Source organism: Rissa tridactyla, chromosome 3 (assembly GCF_028500815.1).
Source record: "Rissa tridactyla isolate bRisTri1 chromosome 3, bRisTri1.patW.cur.20221130, whole genome shotgun sequence".
NCBI classification, from domain to species: Eukaryota; Metazoa; Chordata; class Aves; order Charadriiformes; family Laridae; genus Rissa; species Rissa tridactyla.
Genome location: NC_071468.1, coordinates 93994061 through 94019800, shown reverse-complemented (window position 1 = coordinate 94019800; position 25740 = coordinate 93994061). Strand labels below are relative to the sequence as shown.

The 25740-nt window shown below is 39.6% G+C and overlaps 1 protein-coding gene across 2 annotated transcripts; it reads right to left on the bottom strand.

The window, feature by feature from the left end:
• Nucleotides 1–345: 345 nt before the first annotated feature.
• ASRGL1 (asparaginase and isoaspartyl peptidase 1) lies at nucleotides 346–22996 on the bottom strand. Of its 2 annotated transcripts, none has more exons than XM_054196906.1 (7): nucleotides 22856–22996; nucleotides 20659–20901; nucleotides 16692–16834; nucleotides 11459–11613; nucleotides 7247–7365; nucleotides 5180–5290; nucleotides 346–2713 (listed from the first exon to the last, which is right to left on the bottom strand). In XM_054196906.1, exons 2-7 carry the CDS (start codon nucleotides 20843–20845, stop codon nucleotides 2478–2480), a joined length of 951 nt encoding a protein of 316 aa, XP_054052881.1. In that variant the 5' UTR covers nucleotides 20846–20901; nucleotides 22856–22996; the 3' UTR covers nucleotides 346–2477. The 2 variants fall into 2 exon arrangements, with proteins under 2 accessions (XP_054052881.1, XP_054052880.1); XM_054196905.1 differs by having other exon boundaries at nucleotides 347–2713; nucleotides 22796–22990.
• Between the last annotated feature and the right edge of the window lie 2744 nt (nucleotides 22997–25740).

Below are 25740 nucleotides of genomic sequence, written 5' to 3'. Positions count from 1 at the left end.
GGTGAGACAGAACAAATCACACAGAGCAGATGGTAGCCACGCTGCCTAATGCACTGTTGGAAGGTGCCCAGTTAGCCTGGTGGTGAGCGATAGAAGAACCTATATAGGATAACGCTCTTTGTTAAGTGCCAGCGATTTATTACATTATATTCCCAAGAACAGCTGAGGTGAATTAACCACAGTGACCATTTACTATTCCTTTTGACAGCCCCTAGATGGTATCTGCACTGCTGCTGCGGTTGACGGTACCTTCTAAGCAGATGTGAACGTGTTCAAAGCTAACCAAAAGCCAGCTGTCCAGGTGAGCCCAGCCCCAAGCCCCAGTGAACCAGCCGGCGGGTGCGTTAGCTTACGTTTGCCGCTGCGCTAACCATCTCTTGGGTGTTGGTCAACTTGGAGCGTGACCAGAGCAGCCTTCCATCCTCTCAGAACACATAACAGAGCTTGACAAAGGTGACACACCAGGTGTTGCAGCAGTGGTGGGTTAAATGTTCCTGCCTCCAGCTGCTTCAAGCAAAGGAATGGTTACTAGGAATGTGCCCTCTACAGTCTTTAATCTGATAAAGCAGGAACAAAACAAGATATTTGTGGTGTTCTTCTCTTGCGTACAACCTACATCCATGCCTATGTATCACCATTTGGCTCTAAAAAACATCCTTCAAGCTGGATTCTTTTTCATTAAGCAATTTCATGAGAACAATACTGCAAAGTGAAATTTGGCAGAACTCGTGGAGATTGTATTTTCTATTGCCTGTCCGGAATTTGATCTTGCACTAGGGACAGGCGAAGTAAACAAAGCCGATCCTTGACCACAAAAATCCGGATGGCCTTGCTATTCTGGAAATTAAGCTAAGACAATACTGTGTTTTCTCCCAGAGAACAGCCTGGCCCTATAATTGGTATTTCATGCACAGAAGATGAAATAAATTAATTTTTACTCAGGAGAAGACCACTTCTCTCTACAGATGAGCACATCTTTAATACTGTTAATTGTTTCATGAACTTCTGATGATCAGATAGTAGCCATCTTCTACACGATCTCCTGTGGAACAAAGTACACAAGTTATGTTTTGCATTAGCCATCTACTCTTGAACCACCGCTGTCCACATCATCACCTGCAACAGTGAAGAAACCACGGATCAAAGCACGGAGCAGGTCAGCCAGCCTTGGCAACCTGACCATTGTGTATGAGCCAACTCAATAACACAGCTGGTTGAAGTTGGGACACAGGTACGAGTAGTTGCAAACTACGATTTAAGATTTTTGCTATGTTTACTTGGACTATCTTGCAAAGGGAACGTTCCACAGTACGATGGCGTGTAATTGTAACATACAAATCTGCGTTCGGAGGAAACCTAGTCACCAGCTAAAATCCATAAAATTATTACACAGTTTTACCACAAAAAATTATGTAATTAAGTCAGAAAACAGGAAAAAAAAATTTTTCTCTTTCTTTTGAAAATATAAAGTCTTAATGAAGAAACTGCATTAGAGGCAATGCAGAACATCAATTCTTTTTAAAAAAGAAAACCTCTCCAGAGATCGTTTCAGACTTCACACAAGCAGCTTGTTAAGAGACAATTTTATTTGTTTTAGTACAGCTTATCACTTGATTTTAGATAATTATTTTTCCAGTTAATCATCATCTCTTTGTCTCGTGTTTAGGCTTAAAAGGTGCCTATCACCTTTGTATTTGAGTAGTAAAGATTGCTGTTTTATTTTTATTTATTAAAATCATGACCTTCTTTATTACTACCCCAGATATTAAGTCAATAGTATCTGTCCTGTTAACTATCCACATATACTTCAAAATATTGTAACCTACTTTTTTTTTCTCTGTTTTTCAATTGTAGGTTGATGCCAATGAATGGAATAAAACAGGACTCCTCAGACAGCATCACATTTCCCATCTCTGGAGAAAAGTTATTTTCTACTTCATTATTATTTCCCCTGACAGTTACCTCAAGCCTGTGACAATGACGTAGTCTTAACTCTTCGCTGCTGTTCGGTGGTATTTCAGTGACAGTTAGCACTTTGTTATCATTAGATGACTGCTCAAAAGACTCTGGAGAGCCATGCAATTTTTGAAATTCAGTTTTTAATTGATAGGTATTCATCTCTGAAATCATCCTGGCAGCAGTCTTTGAGAACGGGCACAGAAAGGAGTTTCTCTAATACTGAAACTCAGGCTCCCTTTAACACAGGATTAAGGCATGCTAACCAGAAACCTACTGACCATTCTCTTTCTTATCTAAAAAAGGAGGATCTCCTGACTTCCCAAAGGTATTAATACACACTAGACGTATATCCATGACCACTGAAGGACTATGTCCAGATTTAATTTTGACTGTAAATGTGGCAATGCCTGTGAACCAATCGAAAGAGTACAGATCTTTCAGAAAGATGAAGTCAACTGTCATTGTCCTCCAGCAAAAACTGGAGATCTTACTCTTCCTCAGTCCATGTTTTTTCATTCTCAGAATCCCTCACTTTCAGATGCAAGTGCTTCATCAACAGATTTTGTATGCCTTTCCCCCGTGTAAATCCCATAATGCAGCTGGTCGTCCTTTACAGTAGCCCAGGACATCTGCTTGGTGGAGAACCTTGCTGCCCACTCTCCTGAACTGTTAACAACAATGACGCCCCCCAAGCCCCCAACTCGTGTCTTCATGTAGTCTAACGCAGTGTCAGCAGCCATCTCTGGTGACATTCCTGAAAAGAAGAACAAGATAACTTCGTGGTATCTGTCTTGAAACAAGTTTTTAAATTCCCTTCAAGTTTCATCCCTTCCCGTGAAGCTAGCCAAATCTAATTCCTCCTTCAACTAAATTCTTATTTTATTTTGAAGGGAAAAATGCCAATCTGCAGTGTTTCAATCAAATGTTTGTCACAAGCTAGGTCTAAAGCATTTGCAATTTGAAAAAAAACACATTAAAACAATCAAAAATGTCAATCATCTATGTTCCAAGTCCACTGTCTGCAACGGAGCTCAAAGCACATACTTCACATTGTCATTATTTATCAAAAGCAGACACCAGCATTACTCTTTCTGAAACTTCTGAAAGTATCAGACGAGATGAGGAACAACTTTTATCTTTTCATTATGGTTAACTCATATTAACAGGAATATTTTCTAAATAAATCAAAAGTTAATGTGTACACCATACACGCAGGCCTGTAATAGCTGCAGAATACTTGTTCCCTACAAGTGTGAATATATATTCAGGAATGCAGTTGGCTTGGCCTAATTGTTCTAAGATATATACCATCGGTAATGTTATGCAGCTTAAGTTGCAGAACAAAAACTGATCTTCATGCCTTCCCTGCAAATTTTGAGTTAAAACCAAACAAAACCAGCAGAGTCAGAATTATTCACAGCACTGCTGACTGACAGGATAAAGCTCCTTTCTCTGAGGTTACGGGTGACACTGTGACTATTCAAGTCAGTGGCACTGACTTCAAAGGGTCAGTATTTCACTGTTTGATTTTTCATCAAGACAACAGCTGCCACCGTAAGACAGCGATTCCAACAGCTGTTAAGACTGGCAAAGCAATTCACTCCTGAAATAGGAAAGTAAATTTTCCAGCATTGCTCCAAAAGAAGATATTTACTATGTGAATTACCGAATAGCTGAACAGAATTATGAAAGAGCTCTATAGTTGTTCTTAAACATGCAACTTCAATTGACCGTTCAAGGATTCAAAAAGTTACAATAACTTGAGGGTTTCTTTTCAGCACCTTCATGGAAACATAGTGAGGGGAGGTGGGGGGGGTTGTGAAAAAAAGTCTGTTGCTGACGTATTTTCTTGGCAGCTGAGCTATACTTCTGGGCAGGATGAATGAAGGTAGAGCAAGCACAGGCAGGGTGAACAAGTGCAAACGAATTAAACATGCACAAGTGTGGGTGCATTTTCTTTTTTTTTTTCCCTTCTCTTTTTTTTTTTTTTTCCAATTTTAATTTGAGCCTCATTTGCCTTTCATACTGATTTATCACAAGCCAGATAACTGTTACCAATGCATAGGTTTTGCACTGCAGTTAACTTCACGCCAGAGAAGAAACTGGTTTACAGAGTTTAGACTAAATACAGCTTAGAAGGCCATTCCCAAATTGAACATGTAGGGACATAATATAGAGAGCAAGGTTAGATCATAATGCGTTAGAGCTTTGGGAAATAATCTGTAGGTTGTATTTTATTCTGAAACTATCACATTAGCCAAAAGATTCCCAGAGAAATGCATCCATTATATGCAAACAGCTCTATAAAGCATAACAAAAATATTCTCAGCTGTTACTTGTCTCTCTACTTATTGCCTCTCCAATGAAAATGTAAATTGAAAGTTTTCCAACTATTTCCAGTTCAGTTAATCACAAAACAAGTTACACTGTACTGCCCAAAAGCTATGGCTTTCTAAAAATAATGGTGATATCTATATTAATGTTTCTTCAACTGCATGCAATACAAGGATGTTGTCTGGCTATGTTTACAGGCTGTAATATAATCAAGGGTTTAGATGACAAACTAACTTATGAAGGTAAAGCTCCAAAGTGTCATCCCACAGACAGATTATATTACAGTCACACAAGACATACTGTGTCAGCTGTTTACTACATACCCACCCAGTCAGTTTAGTGCATTTTCCAAAACAAAATGAAAATCTAAATCATAGTTAAAATGTCTTAAAAGCATTTCTGCTGCTATAATCACAGTTGTTAAAATAAAGACCTTTACAGTTTATTAGAAAGGTGATATCCTATGCTTTCTTATTTCAGCTCTGATTATCTATCTCTAGCCCTCCTCTACTGCTTCCTTAAGTATATCTTGCTTTTACTTGTTTCCTACTTCTTCGTTCACAAAATTTTACTTTGAAATTGGGAAAAAAAATATTAAGAGAACTTCAGTTAAACAAAGCATACAATAATGTCTTTAAATGTACATTGATCTAAAGCATAATTAAACATCAAGCAGCATAGATATTTTTGTCCATTTAAGGCTATTTTAGCTTTATCAATACTTTAGTACTTCATTTTGCTTTCAAAAAGAGGTGACCCACCCACATACCCCTGGGAGCAACTCTTCTGACAACTGTTCCAGGATGATAGTACATAAACTGAAACCTGTCATTAGGCAACGTTTCCTATCCTCATTATTTCAGCTTACAGGAAGTTTGGAATATACCTTGCTCCATGTGATAGAGGATCAGTCGGGCTAAGACCACTTTCATAATGCTCTCCCCATGTCCTGTGGTTGAAGTGGCACCAGAACGGTTATCAGCATAACCTCCGCTTCCTTTTCAAAGGGGGGAAAAAAAAAAAGGCGGCAACATTCTGTATTACAATTTACAAGCTCTGCATTGTTTAAAATAGGTACTGAACATTTCTTCCTAAAGGTCCAGCAATGCTGTGAACTTCTGGGAGCAAAGTGTCAGTAACAAACTTCTTTCTCATTTCTGCCTAAGTTTGAAAAGTAAAATGTATGACAGAGATCAACAACAGCTGTATGAAGTTAGTTGCCAAGTTGAGAGGGCTAGAAGACTAGTGATCTGCTTGTGGTTCAAGAAGCAGAAGCAGGCCAACACTTCACAGGGATGGGCAAAAATATTTTCCAGAACAGCAGGGGACAGTATATTGAGGATCAGCAAGATAGCAATGGGATGCAGAATGCCAGCTCACACATCACCAGTTGAGAAGATATGAAGGCAGATCTTGTGACAACATTGGTCAATTCACCCAAGTTTGAGGGGAACTTATCTGCAAAAGCAGACAGAGATCTGAAGACCCTGAGGTCTAGTGAAGCATCACAAAGCACCCCTGAAGAACCTTGCAAGTCCTCACCACAAGCAGAGTGTCTCTTCTGTTGAACTCCCACCCCCCTCTCCTTTTATGTTCACTCTCATCCTTGTTTTGCTGGCACATTCCACACCCTGTTCTCCACCACGCTTCTGCTTGCTCAACACCCATGTTTCCAGCACGTGTCCTAAGAAAATATTTCCCAGGAGCTGGGGAGGAACATACCACAGCATTATAAACAAGGTACTGGGGGAGGGGAAAGAGGCATACAAGAGCCATGAAAGTTTCTTCCCTTCTGTACTTTCTTGATCAGACCAGACCCTTTCAATGGACCCCGATTTACATGCGGTAAAACCCTGCCACAATCAGTCTGTCAGAGCCCCCTTTCAAAAGGCTCTGATACTTAAAAGGACAGCTAGCCTTTCCGTGTCCAATCCTGCAGATGTCTAGTAAGAGTGGAAGTTGCAAGCCATATGCTCAAGAGTGCCCAGTTTCACTTGTCCTTCACAGAACTATGTCCCATACTATAGGAGCCCTGAATACGACCTACATAAAAGAAGGGTATTTGCAGTCAGAAGGCTGCAATCAGAAATGAAGCTGAAAATCATAGTCCAAACACAGAGGGTAACAAAATATCAGCAACTTAGGGTGTGAGAGAAAGTTAGTATTAGTTTTATAGTAATCACGTACTGTCAACAGCAGTGCTATTTGAGTTTGGAACACATTTTACAAAAAATAATTATTTTCCAAATCCTAACGGCATGGTAGAACCCTGCAGCAATAAAACAGCGAGTCTGTCCCACAAGAGGAAGACGTCTGGGGAAAGGATTTCAAGTGTCTCTTTATACTTGGATAAGAGATCTCTTAAAATATTTCCTTTATTCCATACCTCAACTATTAGGCTCTGAGGTAGTCTTATCAGGGCTCTCTAAGAACAGGAATTTACTCAAAGTTGTCAGTGACTTTTACAATTCTGGCTCACTGATATAACAAACGGTAGTTACAATTACACCTACTTCCTTAAGTATCAAGAAAACAGCATCTTAGTATGGAACAGGCTACGTTTTTTTGACTTATCTGTAAGCATGGATGTACGAAAGGAGAGCTTTATCAGAACTAACAGAAAGGAAACACAGAGAAAAAAACATCAGCATTCAGGAAAGGACAGAAAAAAGAAATTCCCATCCCCATTTTTCCAGACAGAAAAGCGTTGGATGATGATAATAATGACAGCACTACACCTCTACTCCCAATCCTTACTTGCGATCTCCATGCTGTGTTAAGGGGCTTGAGCTTTGACACATTTGAATGTTAGACCTCCATTTCAGATGTACCAGTATTTATGTTTCATTTCACTAAAGGAAAAGAGAATGTGTAATACATTTTTTTTTCCTTTTTTTATTTTTTCAAATGAGATACCTCCAAAAAATGAGAGGCAAGACCCCACACCCCATACCTATGCATGCTGTGTCACCGACACGGCCAATCAGTTTATTAGAGAGTCCTCCAGTAGATGTTGCACAAGCTACATTTCCTTCACTGTCTATAGCAACAGCACCGACTGTTCCAAGGTCTCTGCCAAGAAAAACAGTTCACAAAATTAGGTAGAATTAAAGCATACCTGCCAAAGCATGTTGCATTTATTTCTCAGGTGGCTTTAAAAAAAGATTACTGCGAAAAAATTACTGCTCGTCATAAAGCTATTTTTTACCATACTTCTCATTACAAAAATAACACACAATATGCAACAATTCTCATTGCTTTACATTTAATAGAGTAGAAAACACTCTTTTTTGTTTTTTAATTTCCCCCCATGACTTGTTTACCTTCATAGCATGGAAACTTCGACTTGCGGAGGAAAAACACGCAAAACAAAAGCACACGGGGCAGAAATATTTCTAGCCATCAGTTCTGGAGTAGTTTTTTGGCTGTGACACACAACTTTCCCCTAAACAGCAACTCAAAGACGCAAGAATTGTCTCCACTGTCTGAACAGGAGGTTAACCGGAATTATTAACGACAATGCACGTAAATGAGTGAATACAGAAAAGGAGAGTAATGTTATGAATGCACTGAATCATTTCCTTCCTGTTCCTCCTCTTTCCTCTTCCTTATTCCCCTAAATGTTTGAATGCCACAAAAAAAAAAAGTTATTTATGTGCCTTTCAACTAGCATTGTTCACAATGCATCATTAATACATATTTTCATCTTTGTAGCTATGCAATCTTGAGGTTTAAATCACTTGGCCAACAGAATCCGTTGAAACCGCACATTAGCTTAAAAATCTTCATATATAACAGGCTGCTTAAAATATACATGTGCATTCATACTCAGAGAAAAAAAGGCTATTGTAACTTAGTGTAACAGTTGCTGCACTGAGAAGCAACAATTTGAGTGTCCACACATTCCAATCTTGGCAATTCAAGTAGGAACGTAAACCAGTATCTGGCTAGGAGATGTATACTGAAAAAAATCTAAATTCCTCCACACAGAAAAAGAATTTGTAACAATTCTTCAAGGACCTGCCCAACAGGTGACTGGAACAGGAATACCTTTGGAAGCTGCCTGGGCACCAGTGAGGGTCTCCCGATAGCCCCACAAGATCTTAGCTAATTAAGTTCAGGCAAAGCCTTTGCGTACCATGAAACCCAGAGTCAATTTCTCAAAAGAACCAGCTTCCCGTTCCCTCCTGCTTATGTAAAATATCATACCGTCAGTCCCTACACTTCATTCACAGCAATTCAAAGCTGACTGATGAATCACAGGCCTTACAAACTGCTCTGACATTTATGTGGAGACGGACCTCATCTCAAACTGATACGATGGTGCAGATGGGCTTCCCACCCATCCATCTGTTACTAATGATTTGCTGAAAAGAATATTAGCAAATCCAATACTCTCTTGCACGCTTATGTGGCACCCTTCAACCAACTCAAGTTAGATTCTCCTGAGACACTAAGCAAGATGAATCCAGATGGATATTTTCCTAGGTAGGTATTTACCTTAAGCAACTGTGAGAATAATGAAAGTACTCAGATCAGATACACAGCAGCTATCTGTTTTGGTACAAGAGCTCAACTGGTGATAAGTAACAAAGTAAATGTGTCTGACATATGTTATCTGCAGTGGAGCAAATAGACAACTACACTCACTTTCTTACTGTCCCTTTAAACTTTTTTATCACTTCAGTGTCACATGTTTTCATCTTCAGAACAAAGGCAAAGAAGATACAAACAACCTGTTGCATAGCTAGTTGACTCAGAAACATTACCAAGGCAGGCAAAACTGTCCAAGTAGAGATGTCATATTATAATCATCTCTCTATTGATAGTTAGTGACAGTAGCAAGAACCTCAACAAGTACCTGTAGTATACCAGAGGATGCTATTAGTAGTAACGATTTTGTTGAATGAAGAATTACTCTTACGTACTGCACACGCTGTAATATGGAATGGGTCACTTGGACTCATTCATTACCTTTTGTCTAAATCTTTCATTATCCAGTACCCATGAAGTTACATGTACATATTCTAACCCCATTCAACTAATAATACATCTGCTATTTTGTCTCTTAGCCCTGCATCAGTAATAGGGTTTTCTGTCAATTGCTGTCAGGGTCCTTGTTAATTAATACCTTCTCAAGTTACTCTTGCACTGTGATTCACAGAGGGGCTAGTAGCCCACCTACTACCTTATCGCTGGACTCAACTCCCTTTCTGTGGGGTTCTCAGGCAAACTCCAGCAATTCTCGACAAAGGTATGGTCAGAATCTTTGGAGTGAGAGACTGTAGATAAAACAAACCACGCCTTATTCTCAGCAAAATGTGTACATGATGCCATGTTGTACATACAATGGAATCATAAGCTTTTAGCATAAATGAATGCAGGCTTCTAACTAGCAAAAGAGAAAGGTCTCTCTTCTGGAGGTACCAAACTTTGCTTGGAAAGCTGTGAACCCTCAAGGCTTCCAACACTGTTAGGACCAGGGGACTGGAAGTAAAGTATACACCAACCTTCAAATTCCCAGTATGATCTGGTATTACATTGTCTCTGACTAATACTACTGCACCTTCTGTCTGTTCACCTCAGGCAAGTTTCTACATAATCACCGTCAACATAACAGGGGAAAAAGAACATTCCACATGTGATACAGGAACAAATGGGCTTGCATAAAAAAAAAGACCCGTTTTCAACTTTGTGAATTTGTGCTGATGTTTTGGGCACTGGTTGTCAGAAAAAGAACAGCATGGCCAAGACAAAAAAAAGTTTTGAGCCTTTCAGAAATACACAAGCGTTCTATTATCAGATATTCCAGAACAAGACAATGCTGAAATTAAAGATGCCTACCACTGTCATAAGAAAAAAAAGTAATTAAGTAGTTTTAAAGAATGAATTTTAGTTTTAAAGACTCAGATGCCTCACCACTCTGACTTATATATTCAGGAGACCAAGAGGCAGTAGGGGCTATGCCATCCTCAAAATTCTTCATAATGAATTATAATACCACACAGTCCTTGGAAAGACCATGGATCAAAAGAAAACTTGTTGGATACAAGATGAACTATGACTAAGGCCTTATGGTCAAGGAACAACTTCACTTTGTTTACAAGACCACATTTACAGTTGCTTCATGAATTTGTTTTTCCTTCTAGCAATTTACTGAAAACAACATATAGCTTGTAGTTTATAGCCTCATTTCATGGACTTTAATTAACCTGCCCACAGAAGAAATTTCCTCCTTTTGATCTACAAATTCTTCAGCTCTGCTTCTCTCATTACTACTATTTCACAGAACAGATGAACAACATGTAATACAGTATTTATGTAATGTAATAGAGTGTCTTCCTGTTCTACAACCATTGATGTACAAATGGAAGCTCAAAACAATTTAGTATGTATGCCTACCTCACAGGCATGAAAAGCTTTTTTGACACCTGATGATTTTCCTTCCTTTCCCATCCACCTCACCTTCCTCTCTACTTTATATGAGACTTGCCTATTTTTCAAGTGACTTTCATTTTGTTGTTTTGCAATACCATCCAGTAGCACCTCTTTTCACACCTACCACTACACTGAACTTCTTGGTGATTTTTTTTCATTCTTATCTACAACAACAGCCACAATCAGCACTCCTAAGGAATTACTGGTCAAAATCTGATGTTATTTAACTACCTAATGCCAGTTTAAAGACAAATCTACTCAACAAAGATCAGCTTTATTAATTTTTTTTTCATGGACTTGTTTTAAAACGCGGACTGGAGTTTTTTTAACATCACAGTTCCTCCGTGGAAAAGAACTAGCCAAAGTTTGTTAAAGCTGCTGTATGCACTTCTGTAACTGGTGATTTTAAGAGCAACAGGTTCTAGCTTTGTCCTCTATTAATACCACAAAAGCTGTGTGACCAGCAATCTTCTTAAGCCATCAACAAGTTTGTTCAACTTTGTTCCAGTCACTTATACTTGAGCAAATTCATCGAAAAGTTGACTTTTCATTACTTTCACTGAGGACATACTGTGAAGACTGTATCAAACTACATAACACTCGAAGTATTCTGAAGTCTGAATACAGGTCTTAAAGCTTTGTTGTTTTTTGGTGGGTTTTTTTGAACTGATAGCACAAAGTAAATTACCCAAATTTAAAAAGAAGAAGTATTTTACAAAACCCCTACTTCTGAAACTCTTCAGGGTTGGAATCTGGCTCAAGGTTCTTCTTCCATCTCTCTCGGGATCTCTCGGTTATGAGTTTCTCCCCTGGAGTCTCAGGAATGCCCATGGCCTGAGCAAACAGGTGTGCACCATGGTCAGTCAGCAGCATGTGCTTCGTCTGCAGAAGACCGACAAGAGATTCATTGACAATTCTTGTTTTCCCTTGTACTGAGCAGTTTTGTATAAGCACTCTCTACTTTTAAAAGTATCCACATAAAGAAAATGACAACTTTTATTTTTAAACTTTCAAGATTTCTATGCCTTTATCCTCTTCCACTCACTGAAAAAAATTTCAGCTCTTCAAAACACAGACACAAACTTTCACCATTAGTGGAAAAGAATTGCATTTCTCTGTTTAATACTTATTATAATGGGATAAGAAAAATTGGTAAATTTACTCTTTGGCATGCAACTTCTTTGTACCATTTCCAGTCAATCACCAAATCACTAATGAACTAACTGTTTTGTCCAGTTAACTAAGAGATCTAGAAGGATTTTACTCCGAAGGAAAGAATGGTAAGTAAATTACTGTTATGTTTGAAGGTATTACACCTTGTAAAATAACCAAAAAATATAAATATCATACATTAAGTGTTTCTTAACATCAGCTGAACCATTTTATTTTACATATTTCCTTCAACTAGGTGCTACTCTTACAGACCCTGAATTTCAAATTTAAGAACAGAATACTGTTCTAACGGGTTTGATCAAAGAATGTTTGCTCTCTTCTAACAACATTTGCAGAAGCTCTATTTAGATTCCTTTAGTCAGCAAAGCACTTAGACCAGCTTTTAAGTCAACATCCTTAGTTAAATCCACGCCTCAAAGTCTGTACAGCTTGGTTAATTCCTATTTTAGAGATACTTCCCAGAAAAATCCGTTTCATTAATCCTTATACTTTAGTAGGAGATCTAAAATGTGATTTTTCTTTTTTTTTTTTTGTTTTTTAAATCTGTGTCTAGGCATCAACTTCTTGGACCGCTACACAGCTGTTAATTGCTCACCAGAGCCGAGGTAGGTTTTGGAGGAGCGGTGGTCTGACTCTAAAGTATGGAGTCATTTCAGAGCACAGCACCTAACTTCAAGCAAGATTCACGTCCATGCAGCAGCACAGCACACAGGTACCAGATGAGGCCCAAGAAGTAGAGCTACATGATGCTGGAGGCAGCAGGCTTGCAGAGCCAAAGCGCCACACACTCAGCTCTCAGCCTGAAGCGAGGATGCAAAGGTTGGGTATTTCTGTGTCATGCTGCATTCTGCAGGACATTTACAGTCTCAATGCTTTAGACTTTTAAGAGGTTGCAGACCACCAACTTCCATTGATTTCTAAAGCAACGACAAGCAATCACTCCCATGACCAACCCACAGCACTGCATTGTTTTAAAGGATTCCAGGCCAACCTCTTCCCAACCCACGGACATCGATCCCTACTTAAGCCTATTACAGCCTCTGCACTAACGCCTTCAGATAGTTTCAGTAGCAGGCAGTGTGACTACACTTTGGAAACACTCCTGATGTTGTGGTGCTGACATCAAACATTTTTGAAAATTTAAATGACATTTTATTGACAAATTAAATCCTCAATTCATGTCAGTTGCTTTAGGGAACAAGAATAAGTCCTCTGTATATGTGAAAGAGTGAGCAACAGGCTTACATGCTGAGTGATGTTACCAGACAATAAAAGACCTACCTATTTTGACATAAACTAGTGTTCTTCGACTTGAAAGACAACTTCTTTGTACAATACTGCCCCCCTCTGCCACTAAACCACCAGAAGCACACAATCCAATAATTCAAACTGGTCTTGGTTGGGTTTTTTTGTGGTTTTTCTTTTTTCTTTTTTTTTTTTTTTTTTTTTTTTTTTTAGGAAATACACAGAACTTTTCTTTTGACTTTATCAGAAGTCTGTGTTCTCCATCACTTGCTTTCTTCAGCAATTGAGACTCTGTATCATCCTTTAAATAAGTTTTTTTTTTTAAGTTTTATTGTAAAAAATTAAAGTTATTTCTTAAAACTTTTTCAAAGGGTTCCCTCCCACATGCAGATTCTGATAACATACCCACCCTCTTAAGCTGCACAAACAAGAAATACTTGCATATAGAGGAATAAGCTTCTATGATACAGTGGTTTGGTTTTTGTTCAGCCCTCACTGAAAAGAGGGTATCTTCCAGAGAAATTTATTTGTTTTTATATCCAATATATCTTGTCAATCAAAAGAACTGGTAGAACATTACCAAAAACCCGGAACCACACTTTTCTGTCTCATCCTTCTACAGTTTCATTAATACGTTTGATAACTTTAATTGCCTCATTTTTCTGAGATACACCTACACAAAATAATCCAAAAGGACAAAAAAGAAAAAAAAGAAAAAAAAAAAGGGTTCCAGAGATCTTACTAAAACCCAACAAAAGTTGGCAAGTTTAGTTAATTTCATGGGAAAGGGGGAAGAGAAAATCTCCCAAATTTCTGCAGCTGGCCTGAAATTCAGACCATCACCATTCCTTATTTAACAATCCTGGCAATGCGCAAAGCACAGCAAAATTTTGCACCTTTGTCTTGACAAGTCTCTGTTCTAAGCTAAGTTCTCCTTTGTCTAATGTAAAGGGCTGGATGATAAAGTAGTGGAAAACAAATACACAGTTCACGTATACCAATGAATCAAGTACTCTAATGTTCACGAGATGCCCATCGAATGAAGTGTTGGAGCTGAGGGGGATTACATGCTCCATTTAGAAAAAAAAAAGCCATTTCAATGTATCATTCTATTTTTGTTCACTACAAACAGGAATAATTCATCAGGAATTTAACTGCTTTCTCAAGGATTTGTTCAATTAGTTAACGCACTAAAAGCCTTTCATGTCTAGAGGCTGCCATGTTCAATAGTACAGTAAATCATGAATGGAAGTTATTTTGGTGCCGTTTCTTCTACCCCATGAATTTGGACAAGTTTGAGCCCAGTGAGGATGTCACAGCACACAGAATAAATGTGCGCAACAACAGTCTAGAAGAGCTACTCTGGCCACCAGATGGAGCCCATATTGTTCCATAATAGTAATGGAAATAAAGAAAATTACAAGCAGGTGGGGAAGGGGTTTTTCGCTTTGTTTGGTTTTGGGAGGTGCATGTTTCAAAATTCCTTAAGGCAGAGAAGCATCTCAAAACCACTAGGAAATAAGCACCCTAACAGGCTTAAGATGCCAGGAAAACTACAGTCTTACTACCCATGGGTCACAGAGTTAAAATTACTTTTAATTATGCACAGAAAACCAAACCAAAATACACTCTGAAATGTACTGTGAAATATCCTGCATTGGTGTCCCAAAATTCCTGTCCAAGATGAACAGAAGAGTAACATCCATTGGTAAACCCATTTACTACACCTGATGGAGAAGCAGCAGAAGCTCACCTCAAGATACATCAAGCAATTTAGGCCAAAATTTACATTTAAACTTTGTCATTTACACGGAATTTTTTGCATATGGGCAAAGAGTAATACACTTCACCACAAAATGTCATGGTTTTAGGGCTACACCATTATACTTGGTCCTGTACAATTAAATTTTATGATTTCCTTTTAGATTTAGCCTCAATATTTTTGAGCATGAGAAGCACCACACAACAACAAGACTGACCTTATAACAGACAAGAAAGACAAAGGAAAAGTTTTTTGTTTTGTTTTGTGTTTGTTTGTTTTTTAAAAGAACACTTTGGAAAGTTATGTTTTCGAAAACCAACAGTGTTGTTTTCACTTTATTCTTGTTGACTTAAATAGGATTTTGTCACAGAAAAGACAAAAAAAACCCACCTCAGTGACTTTGGAATATGAACTGAACAATGGTCATTAAAAGAAGTTATCTACAGAAAAAAAATCCCCCAAGCCCCCAACATTCCCTCCAACATGCTAGAAGATATCTTTCTACCCTCCACCTACGTTCTCAAATTTTGAAAAATTTGGTCTTGTGAAGCTGTTTACCAGCTATACTTATTTATTTGTTCTAGCTAAATGACAGAATAAAAAAAACACAAGAAAAAAAGAAGAAAATAAGCAAGAAAAAGCTTATTCAGTCCAAATTTTAATATTATTTTCTAGTAAATGTACATTTCACTAAAGTACTTATATTAAATACTTTAATGGATACTATCCTCCAACTAAGGGCAAAAATAATTCCTGTCTTCTTTGGAGGCTGTTGAGGACAAATTACATTTCAATCATCTTTACAGATCACCAAAAGACGTTCTGTTTCCTCAAAAGTCACTTCAAAAGGTTAACGAAACATAAAACCTCTCTGTTAATAAGTGTTTTTGCAAATATGAACCCTTCTCAACAATGGGGCAGCTGCACTAGCAGGATGAAAAATGTAAACTCCAAAGACAATACAAACTTTTTGATCACTGTCACAGACCAGTAATGGTAAAACAGATGCACATATCACAAAAATGGCCTAGTCCATCCTGAATCATCCCACTCGCACCATTTCTGAAAAATGAGATAAGTCTGCTGTGGTAGATATCACAGGGACTTCATAGTGCAGTAAGGTGGGATCAGTTTTAGATAGAAGGTCAAATAATAATCATTCCACTTCCCTGATAAGTTTGATTCTCTTGGAAAATCTGTCACCATCACACAGTGTTAATGTTATCTTCTACTGCTGGAAGACGATGACTTTGCACTAAGGCTACCATCTCATTAGGTCACAATGGAGACGGCTATCTAGAACAACGTAAGACTGCTTACATGGCCAAATATGTTATTGGGTCTTTTAATTCAGTTCCATGTCATTGCAAAGTCAACAGTTAATTATCCAACTTGAATCTTGCAAGATCAAGCAGAAGACTCAGTGACAGCATAAAAGCTCTTCAAAAAACAAGTGAACAAAAAAACCCCTTAAAATACTGAACACCAGCTGTGGAGCTACAGGAGATCAACGTTTATGGGTCAATTTCTCCTTAAGCTTCCAATTGCATGGCAGAACTTATGTTTCCTTGGAATGTTATCTTTAATAAATAACTTTCAAAACCCCTTAAAATAAAGAGTTCTTCAGGGTCATGACCATAATTTCCAAACACTGCCATCCATTTCTCCCATATTTCCTGCTTTAAAGCACTACACAAACACCACCATTGAGGTATATCAATATACCGGATGAAGTTCTAAGGGAAAAAATGTTTCATACTCAAGTACATATTCAGCATACCTTTTCCATGACAAGACGAGCAAGTTTTATTGGGTTTGCTACACATTTAACTGCAGACACTGCTCCAGAGTCTAAAGTTTTTCCATCCATGATAATGGCATCCATCTCTACTTCACCTTTTTCATTTAAAACAGATCCACAGCCTGAAGACCAAAAAAAAAATTGGGATGAACGAAAAAAGAAGAAAGTCATTAAGAGCTAACCATCAGGTGATTCAATTATTAGATCTCATCAAGCAAACCTTCCCTTTCCCAGTTTGTTGTCTCAGTCATTGAAAGTATCTCCTGAATACAAACAAAACAGCAGAAACACTGCTGAGTATAACCACAAAATCCAACCATTAACAAAAGTCTCAGAGTACAATGTCTACTTTAAAATTGAGCTTTACTTTTATCAAATGAAAACCACACTTCCAATCCCATCCAAAATGAAATACTAGGTATGAAAGTTAAAATGACCAACAATCATGAACAGAATTCGTTATCCCCCAGAGCACTTCAAGTGAACATAAAACTATTTTTTTTTACAGTTTTTCCAAAGGAGGATATAACATAACCCAACAAAACAGCAGTATTCAATCCTATCAACAGATTAACGTCACACAGCATTCCAAGAAACTGCCAAAATTGATGGAGCAGAATAAAAATGTCCACTCACTAGTGTAACAAAAGCTTGAAATAACAAGTTCTTCATTACCTAATAAAAACAGTAGTTGAAGGAATTGAAAAAAAAAAAAGGTAATAAAATGCTGGGTAGCTATTTTCTTCTATAATTATCGGTGCTATCACTAACCTAATTGAAAATTAATGAGATACAAAATGAGACAATGCAAATAGGTTGGGTTTGTCTTTTTTTTAATAACGCCAATAACTGTATCACAGGGGAATAATCAGTTGCAAGTCATCAAGTGCACAAGCCTTGCTAATAAAGATGGAGAAGACTAAACTTAAAAAGAAGTAAGCAAAACAAAACAAAGCATGACAGACTTACCCAGTAGCTCAGGTGAAAAGACTTGAACATTTTTACAGAGCTAAAACAGTGCAGAGAGACATGCCCTCTAAGAACAATTAATTCTTAGAGAGCTGTATAGCCACTCTCTCATCAACTCCAGTGACCACTGTGAAAGCGTGTGGACTATGGCAAGGCTAGATACTAAACTTCAAGTTATCTGAGGTAGGATGAATGCTTCCTTCTATGGTTACAGACTGTCTTTTCACCTGCCTTTCAGCACGATGGGTAGGGACTACTTGCCTCTGAGGCCATGGTATTCATTGGCAGCAGCACTGAAAGTAAAAATGTCTGGCTCACTTGTGAAGCAAAGGACACAGGGAAAAACAGAAGACAAAATCTAAGGGGACACAAATAACGGACGTATCTCACATTAGCCAAATCACAGCAGGGGTACTGAGAGGAGTACTCCGATTCCTGCTGTCTACAGGGGTACTGAGAGGAGTACTCTGTTCCCTCTATCTGTCCTCTGTTCTGCAAAGGCTGAGGAAGGAAGAGTGTGCAAGGTATACTATAAGGACAGTTCTTGTATCCGGAGCATTCACACTAAGCTATAAATACTATAAATACTAAATACTGCTAGTCAAAGAATTCACATGAAGGAAATAAAACCAAGACCACTTCCTCATCACAAGCAGAACTTGATGACTTCATTATGCTCTGAGCCCCTCCACTGAGCCTACATCAAGATGCATATACACAGCACGGCTTAAACCTCATAATTCAAAAAAAAAAAAAAAGAAAAAGACACAACTTGATCATTATACCCATTCTTCCCAATCTTTATTGTTGTCTCGTAGCCATATCTGTATTTTCCTCGAAAATATTACAGTAAAACTGATTTTTCTTTTACAAAGATAAATACCACACGGTGAGTTTTAAACAGCCACTCCAATCAGGGCCCTCTTCACATAGCTTTCAGCTCATTTTCAACAGCTACTGAGAGCAGCTATATCTAATGAGCGTTAACACAATTAGATGTATCTGAAAGTGATTACCAGACTACTTGCCATTTGGATCATCATAGTCAACTTGAAAAAGGGCTTAAGGCTCAAGTCCAGTTTAAGCAAATTTTGCTAAAAATTGCTTATTTAATATACTACAAACAAGGTCTAAATATTGTTAAAACAAATTGAAGTAAACACCTTTAAACAAAAAAATAATTCAACATATATTAAGGATAAACATGACCTTAGACCATAAAAAAGCATGTCACAATCATGAATTGCGTTTTGTAGGTTAAGCAACATATTAAGTTGCAACTGTATATCAGTCATTGGATATGGTAGAGTCTAAGGTCCTCTCCCCAAATGATACAACCATTTTTAGAGGAGTATATACTGCTCGCAGGTGTCAGTTCAATGATGGCACGCTACAAGAGAGCATGGTTCAGAAAAAGTGACAAGATCCCACATAAAGGTTAAAAAAACCCAACTGTATGGAAACCACAGAATATTGCTAGTTATTGTGATCTTACTTAGTGTAACTGCCCAAATGCTTCAGACATTTGCGGGCAAGTTCAATAAATGAGCCTAAACAGTTTATAAAGTAAACTTTTATCACTTAAGAGTCACACTGAGCTAAAATATATTTTCAGCTTAAAGTATGTTGATTTACAGAACCATCAAAATTAATGTATAAGAAACCAAGAAAGCATTTAATTGTTTACATGGAATGATTAAGAAAGAGATGTAAACAATCTTTAAGCTTAAATTTATATTGAAGTTGCTTCCACGTTAACATTGGGCACCTAATGTCGGGCAGAACATTACTGAAGAGATGCTTCTCAAGAATTAGGATTTTTTCCTGCCCTGAAGTAGCTGGCGTTTTTAAAATAGCAAATCTAAATTCTCTCAACAAAGAGGTATTTGTAGACATAACCCAGAAGAATAGAAAGTCAAAGGCCAGATAGATACTGATTTACTAACCTGAACAAAACAGTCCTAAAGGCTAGTGACTGATTTAGAGAACAGGTGAAGAAAAATGAAAGTTAAATGAGAGAATGCCACCCTGATGTTAATTATATAATAGTATGCACCACATCCAAAAGTCCATCTCTAAAAGTCCATCTCTAAAAATCAAGACGTTCAACCCAAGTCAGTAACAAAACTGAAACTTTCATATGAAGTAAAAGCTCTCCCTTGCTCTCAATTACAAGGTGAGAAAGAACAAGAGAATCTCTGCAAACTAAGTGTGCACGTAACTAATAGCTATGTTATCCAAGACACTGAACACTGACAGGTCTGTCTTTCCATGTTCATTCCTGACATACCTTGGTGGGGGTGGGGAAATATTTTCACTGAAATTAATCAAAATAATAAATTTGAGATCATATGAAGAGGAGAAAAATATTTGACTATTGACATTAACATTAATTAACATTAATTGTTAGGAAATCCAGTTATGAACCTTTACTGTATAAATTCATGACACATATACCACTACTGCATTACTTCTGTATTTTTATTTACAAAAGCACTAATTGCAAGTATTAATTAAAACACCTAAAATCCCAAAGAACAGTGTTCCTCTGGCAATAGTAAAGGTCAAGCATTAAGGTTTAAACATTGCTGCAAGCTATATTTAACTGCTTTAAACATGAATGTTAACTACACATATCCTCCATTAAGGAGTCCATGTCTTAAAACTGAATGCACAGCACAGTAACAGAAGATTTACAGAAAAGTAATACGGCACCAGAGAAGAATGGAATGGCAGGTATAAAACACTGAAAAATGAGAAAAAGAGTAACTCATCTGCCTAAATGTACTCAGAGAAACTATGGTACATACTATGCTCTTTTACTATACAGAGAAATAAGCTATTTTGTGACACTGTATTTACTCCACTGCAATGTGCATCATTCAAAGAAAATGCAAGCCAGCATTTTCAGAAGCATCAGGGCAAAACACTTTAAATACACGATGATTCTAAACCCACTTAATTCTTGAGGAATTACCTGCATTAAAATGAGGATCATCCTCCATTGATCGTACTGCCTCCTCAACTGCATCCAAGGCACTGCCTCCCTGTTTCAGGACACCGTAACCTCGCAGTGCAGCTCTGACAACACCGGCACGACTTCCCTCTTCTCGTTCTTTAAAAATCCGGCCAGCTCCACCATGCACCACAATGACAGGCTTCATCCTGCCAAATTCCTCCCGAGGCTTCCAGCTGTGCACACAGGTTACTCGTAATTAGCCTATTTTGGAAAGAAGAATCTTTAGCATGTGCTCCCTTCTACATGGACAGAGCCCTATAGGTTAGTTAACAGATACGGTCAGTTTGACTGCGACCATTTTACCTTTCAGGAAGCTGAATACTTGTGCGAAGGAGCTCCTAATGTTAGCCTGAACTGGAGGGGGCCCTGGGCAACTTGGTGGAACTTCGAGGTCCGCCCTGCTTTGAGCAGGGGGCTGGGACAGGTGGCTTCTGAAGGTCCCTTCCAGCCTAAGTTACTCTACGGACCTATGATTTAGCACGAAGACTGTCATCTGGTAATACTACGGAAACAAGCATCTGAGTAACCCTTGATCCTGCTAACTATTCTTCATGTTAGATGGGTAGCTCTTTTGTTCAAGTACAGTAATATAACCAGAGATAAAGAAAAGTGATTGACCTGACCTGAGTTAACAGCTTAACCAGCTCTACTGCCTGGATTTCAACTCTCTGACCTCTTGCAAAACTTTGTACTTTGTGCATGAAAACAAGGCATTTGAACCTGGCAGTCAACAGTTTATTGTTACAGCTCATGACCTCCTGTGAGCAAAAAAAGAGTGTTGCTACACATCTTTGGTGAAGGCAATTACTTTTTTGCTTACAGAAAAAGGCAAAGGAGAAGCAGCCTCATCTCCCACCGGAATCTAGGGCACCTCACAGAGGAAACCCTCCGCGTGAAAACAGCTTCTCAGGGCCAGCTATTTTTGGAGGCTGTGAAGAACAAAATCCAACAGTCTTCATCCTATTCATCTTTCATTCTATTCGCAAACCCTTTAGAAAGCATCTCCCCATCGTCCTGCACTACTGACAGCCTGGTCCCTTGCACTCCAATGGCCTCAGGAGCAGCACGTGCTGTCAGGGCCCACTTGTGAGGATGGCAGTGGCAAGGAGCCAGATGAAGCCCCAGCCTGTGCTGCTTGGGTATTACAGCCTGAGGTGGGGCAGAAATGCCTTCCATTATCACCCAGGATCCCGTAATTGAGTGTGATGATTTGAGGAGCCCACAACAGTTTATTGTCATTTAGACAATTATTGTATCACCTGATGAACCCCTCCCCACCCAGGAAGGGGAATCAGGGAAAAACAAGGAAACATGAGCGTTGAAATATAAATAGATTTAATAGAGTAAGACTAAATAATTAACATTGATAACACTAAAGAACCAGTATATTCCTGATACCAATATAAAATACACTCAGCCCATTCTATCAGTAGGAAGCTGTGCACTCCCAGCAGTGGGCAGCAAATGTCGGACACTGCGAGCGCTATGGCTTTGGGAGGAAGGGAAGGGCTCAGGGGTCTGGCAGCAAGGCAAGAAGTTCTCTGGACCGCCACCATCAAGGGAGAGAGAAAACTCTTCAGGAAATTTTCTAATTTATATTGAATGTGACATTTATGGCATGAAATAATCCTGTTGGCCACCTTGGGTCAAACGCCCAGGTCTGGCTCTTCCTCATCCCTGCACCTGGCTAGGCTTGAGAACACTGAGACCTCGAGATGCGCACAGCATAAAGTATTTTCACAAATTCAGACACTAGAGTCTTCTAAAAGCAGAGTTTTGCCGAGCATTAGAAGAGACTTCACTGAAAAAATAAAATTACTGAAAGATAAATTAGTCCTGTGTCGCTCAAACGAGGACAGCGAGGCCCTTCGAGTTTTTACTTCACCCCGCGGCTCCGCTCTTCCCTCAGCGAGGGCGGGAGGCTCAGGGAGGAGCCGCTCAGCCACGGCCTCTCCTCAGCGGCCGATCGAGCCCCGCCGGGTATCGCCGCGCCGCCCTAGCCTGGGGGGGGCCTGGCCCGCGCCCCAACGGGGCTACCCGCCCACCGGGGCTACTCACCCGCCCGCCTGCTCCCGCCGCGCCCGCTCAGCCTCACCCGCCCCGGCGGAGAGCGACAGCGCGGATTCGGAGCCCGCCTGCAGCGCCCCGTCCTCACCGCAGCCCCAGACGCACTCCTGGGCGGGGGCCGGTACGGGGCAGGCCCGGCTGGCCCAGCGGCAGGGGACGCGCACCACGAAGGCGGGCAGGCAGGCAGGCGGGCGGGCGGCCCGCCCGCCCGTTCCCCGGCGGCGCCGCCGCAGGCAGCCGCCCTCAGCAGGCATGGCGGCACCCCGCCACGCTGAGGGATGCCCACAGTTAAGATGGCGGCTTGCTGGCGTTCTCGTCCGGGCGTTCAACGGCCGCGGCGGGGGAGCGGCCGCCACCGCCTCAGGGCCGGCGGGAGCGGCCGGGCCCTGCTAAATAGAAACCCAACGGCCCTTCCCTTCTCCTCTGAGTGGGACGAGTTATTCCCATTCCTATTCCCAAAGCTCGGACTGCAGAGTATAAATTGTAAGGGGCTGTGGGAGACATGAAGTGTCCCAGTCTGGCATCAGGTTGGCCCAGGCCAGGTGAGGGTAGAGCTGTATAGCGCCCTGCTGGTCCCACATAGATCGCAACAGCAAGAAGTAAGCTTGCTGTTGATTGCTAATATTTTGTATAAATGATAGGCTGCTGGAGCAAGCAGTTGTTTGCTATGAAAAGAACTACTTAAAAAGTTCTTCCTGAAAAGGAAATATATTTCTAAAATAGAGTTCATCTTAAAAAAAAAAATATGCCAAAGTTCCTTTGTAGAAAAAAAAAATATAAACAAAAATTCCTCAAAATTCATACTGTAGTAAAAACATAAACAAAAAATTCTCAAAACTTATACGAATTCTACCCAGCAAGCAGCCGGCCTCCTTCTTTGATCATTCCTGCTTAACTCACCGCCTCTTGGCTTCTTTTTCTCCCCATTTTGCTGCCCTAGGCTCGGCTGTAGGGAGCCCAGTGAGCGCAGTCGGCTGCGGCCACACAAGGAGTCGAGGTGACGTGACTGTGCAGAAGGACAAGGATTTACAGCAGTGGGCAGTCACTCAATTTAAGACCTGTTTTGGTCCTGAAGGTTGGTTTAAAATGAATTAGTGTGGTTTAATTAAAAGGAACTACTCTGGATGGTGTTTCATTGTCACTGGTAGGATTAACAAAGAGGAATTTAAATTTTGTACGTGAATTATTTGAGAGCACCGCTTGTTTTTATAGAATATTTATCTTGCTTTCAAAGGTGGTGTCAAATCAGGAAACTGATACTAGTTACATTAAATAGTTTAGAACAATTATTTAAATTGTCTGTACGGACAGCTGAACGCTAAATTTATATAGTAACCTTAAATTGAAATTTTAATACTAGTCTAACATTGTTACAATTCAACAAAACAAGCGTGTCACTTGATGGAACTGGAATAATCTGTTTCAACATCAGTTTTCTACCTTAAGCCCTCTTCAGCTGCCACCTTTGCCATTGTAGTCAAATAATGTTATGTTCTTTTAGAAATACTGTACAACCTCTCAGAACTTACTGGAAAGTATTCTTTTTAATTTTGTAGCTATTAAGTAGTTTTTTAAGATCAACATCTTGAACTGCATGTCAGGAATTTGTCCTAAAACTATGTGAACTGTTAGGGTAAGTTTTAAATAATTACTGCAGAGACCTATTGACTTCATTCTTGCTCATTTTCCTAAGAGAGCTTTGCATATTGTAACTGCCAGAGAAGCAACCTTAAAAACATATAGAATAAGTTCTTTTGCATGTTGTGCTGGTTTTGCCTGCAGTAGAGTTAACTTTCTTCACAGTAGCTAGTATGGGGCTATGTTTTGGATTTGTGCTGGAAACAGTTGATAATACGGGGATGTTTTAGCTGTTGCTGAGCAGTTGCTTACACAGAGTCAAGGGCTTTTCTGCTCCTCACACTGCCACACCAGTGAGTAGGCTGTGGGTGCACAGAACGTTGGGAGGGGACACAGCTGGGACAGCTGACCCCAAGCAACCAAAGGGATATTCCATACCATATGATGTCAGCTCAGCATATAAGCTGGGGGGAGTGTTTGGAGTGATGGCATTTTGTCCTCCCAAGTAACCACTAAGTAAGATGGAGCCCTGCTTTCTTGGAGATGGCTGAACACCTGCCTGCTGATGGGAAGCAGCGAATGAATTCCTTGTTTTGCTTTGCTTGCATGCACAGCTTTTGCTCTACCTATTAAATTGTCTTTCTCTCAACCCTCACGTACTCCTTATTTTTCTGATTCTTTTCCAGATGAAGAGAAGTGAGCGATTGGCTGTGCCGTCCTAGTTGCCAGCTGGGGTTAAACCATGACACATGTGGAGCCTCACGGAGATGAGCCTTACTGCTTTTAAGCTGAATGCGTTATACTTGAAAGAGGCGGCAATGTGTTACCACAGGTGAGTACGGGCTAGAGGGCTGAAGAGGTGTAATAAGCAATCTCACCACATGTGGACAAGGCACATGTGTGTTTGTGTGAGAGCAGCCTGATGTCATAGGGTCTATCCTGCATCTCAGATGACTAAAATACAACTATAATTGTGTCTTCTATTTTCCTGCAGAACCCATATAACTAAGGGCATGCCCTCCTGCTTCAAGAGAAAGAATTCCCCTAGAATCTCGTTGAAAATTTAACTTTAGGAACCAGCAAAGAAAGAAAAAAAGTATTGTAAAAGTAACACTTTTAATGCATATGCATAATATTTTTTTATTTGCGTAAATGTTTATGTAGCAACTTGTCTTATTCATCAAGTATTTGAAAATCTTCAAAACATGATGTAGAACAGAAAGCAGTGTTCTGTATTTTATTTCTTGGATTGTAGGAGCATGCAGCGTTGATCAAGGCTAAGGCTGCTTGAGCAAGCGTCATAAGCATGTGGAAACACAATACTAATGCAAACAGTCTGCGAACTTGGATCTTTTTATATTAGGCAGAACTGTCATATGGAGGTCACGGCGGCAT

What these genes read in the sequence shown, in the direction of transcription:
- ASRGL1 (XM_054196906.1), bottom strand. Translation starts at nt 20,845, where the DNA reads ATGAAGCCTGTCATTGTGGTGCATGGTGGAGCTGGCCGGATTTTTAAA. An exon ending in AACCCTGAAGAGTTTCAGAA is followed by an intron (nt 7,366 to 11,458) that starts GTAGGGGTTTTG and finishes TTTTCTTGGCAG; the next exon opens with AGACCTTGGAACAGTCGGTG. An exon ending in CGGTGACACAGCATGCATAG is followed by an intron (nt 5,291 to 7,246) that starts GTATGGGGTGTG and finishes CCCTTTGAAAAG; the next exon opens with GAAGCGGAGGTTATGCTGAT.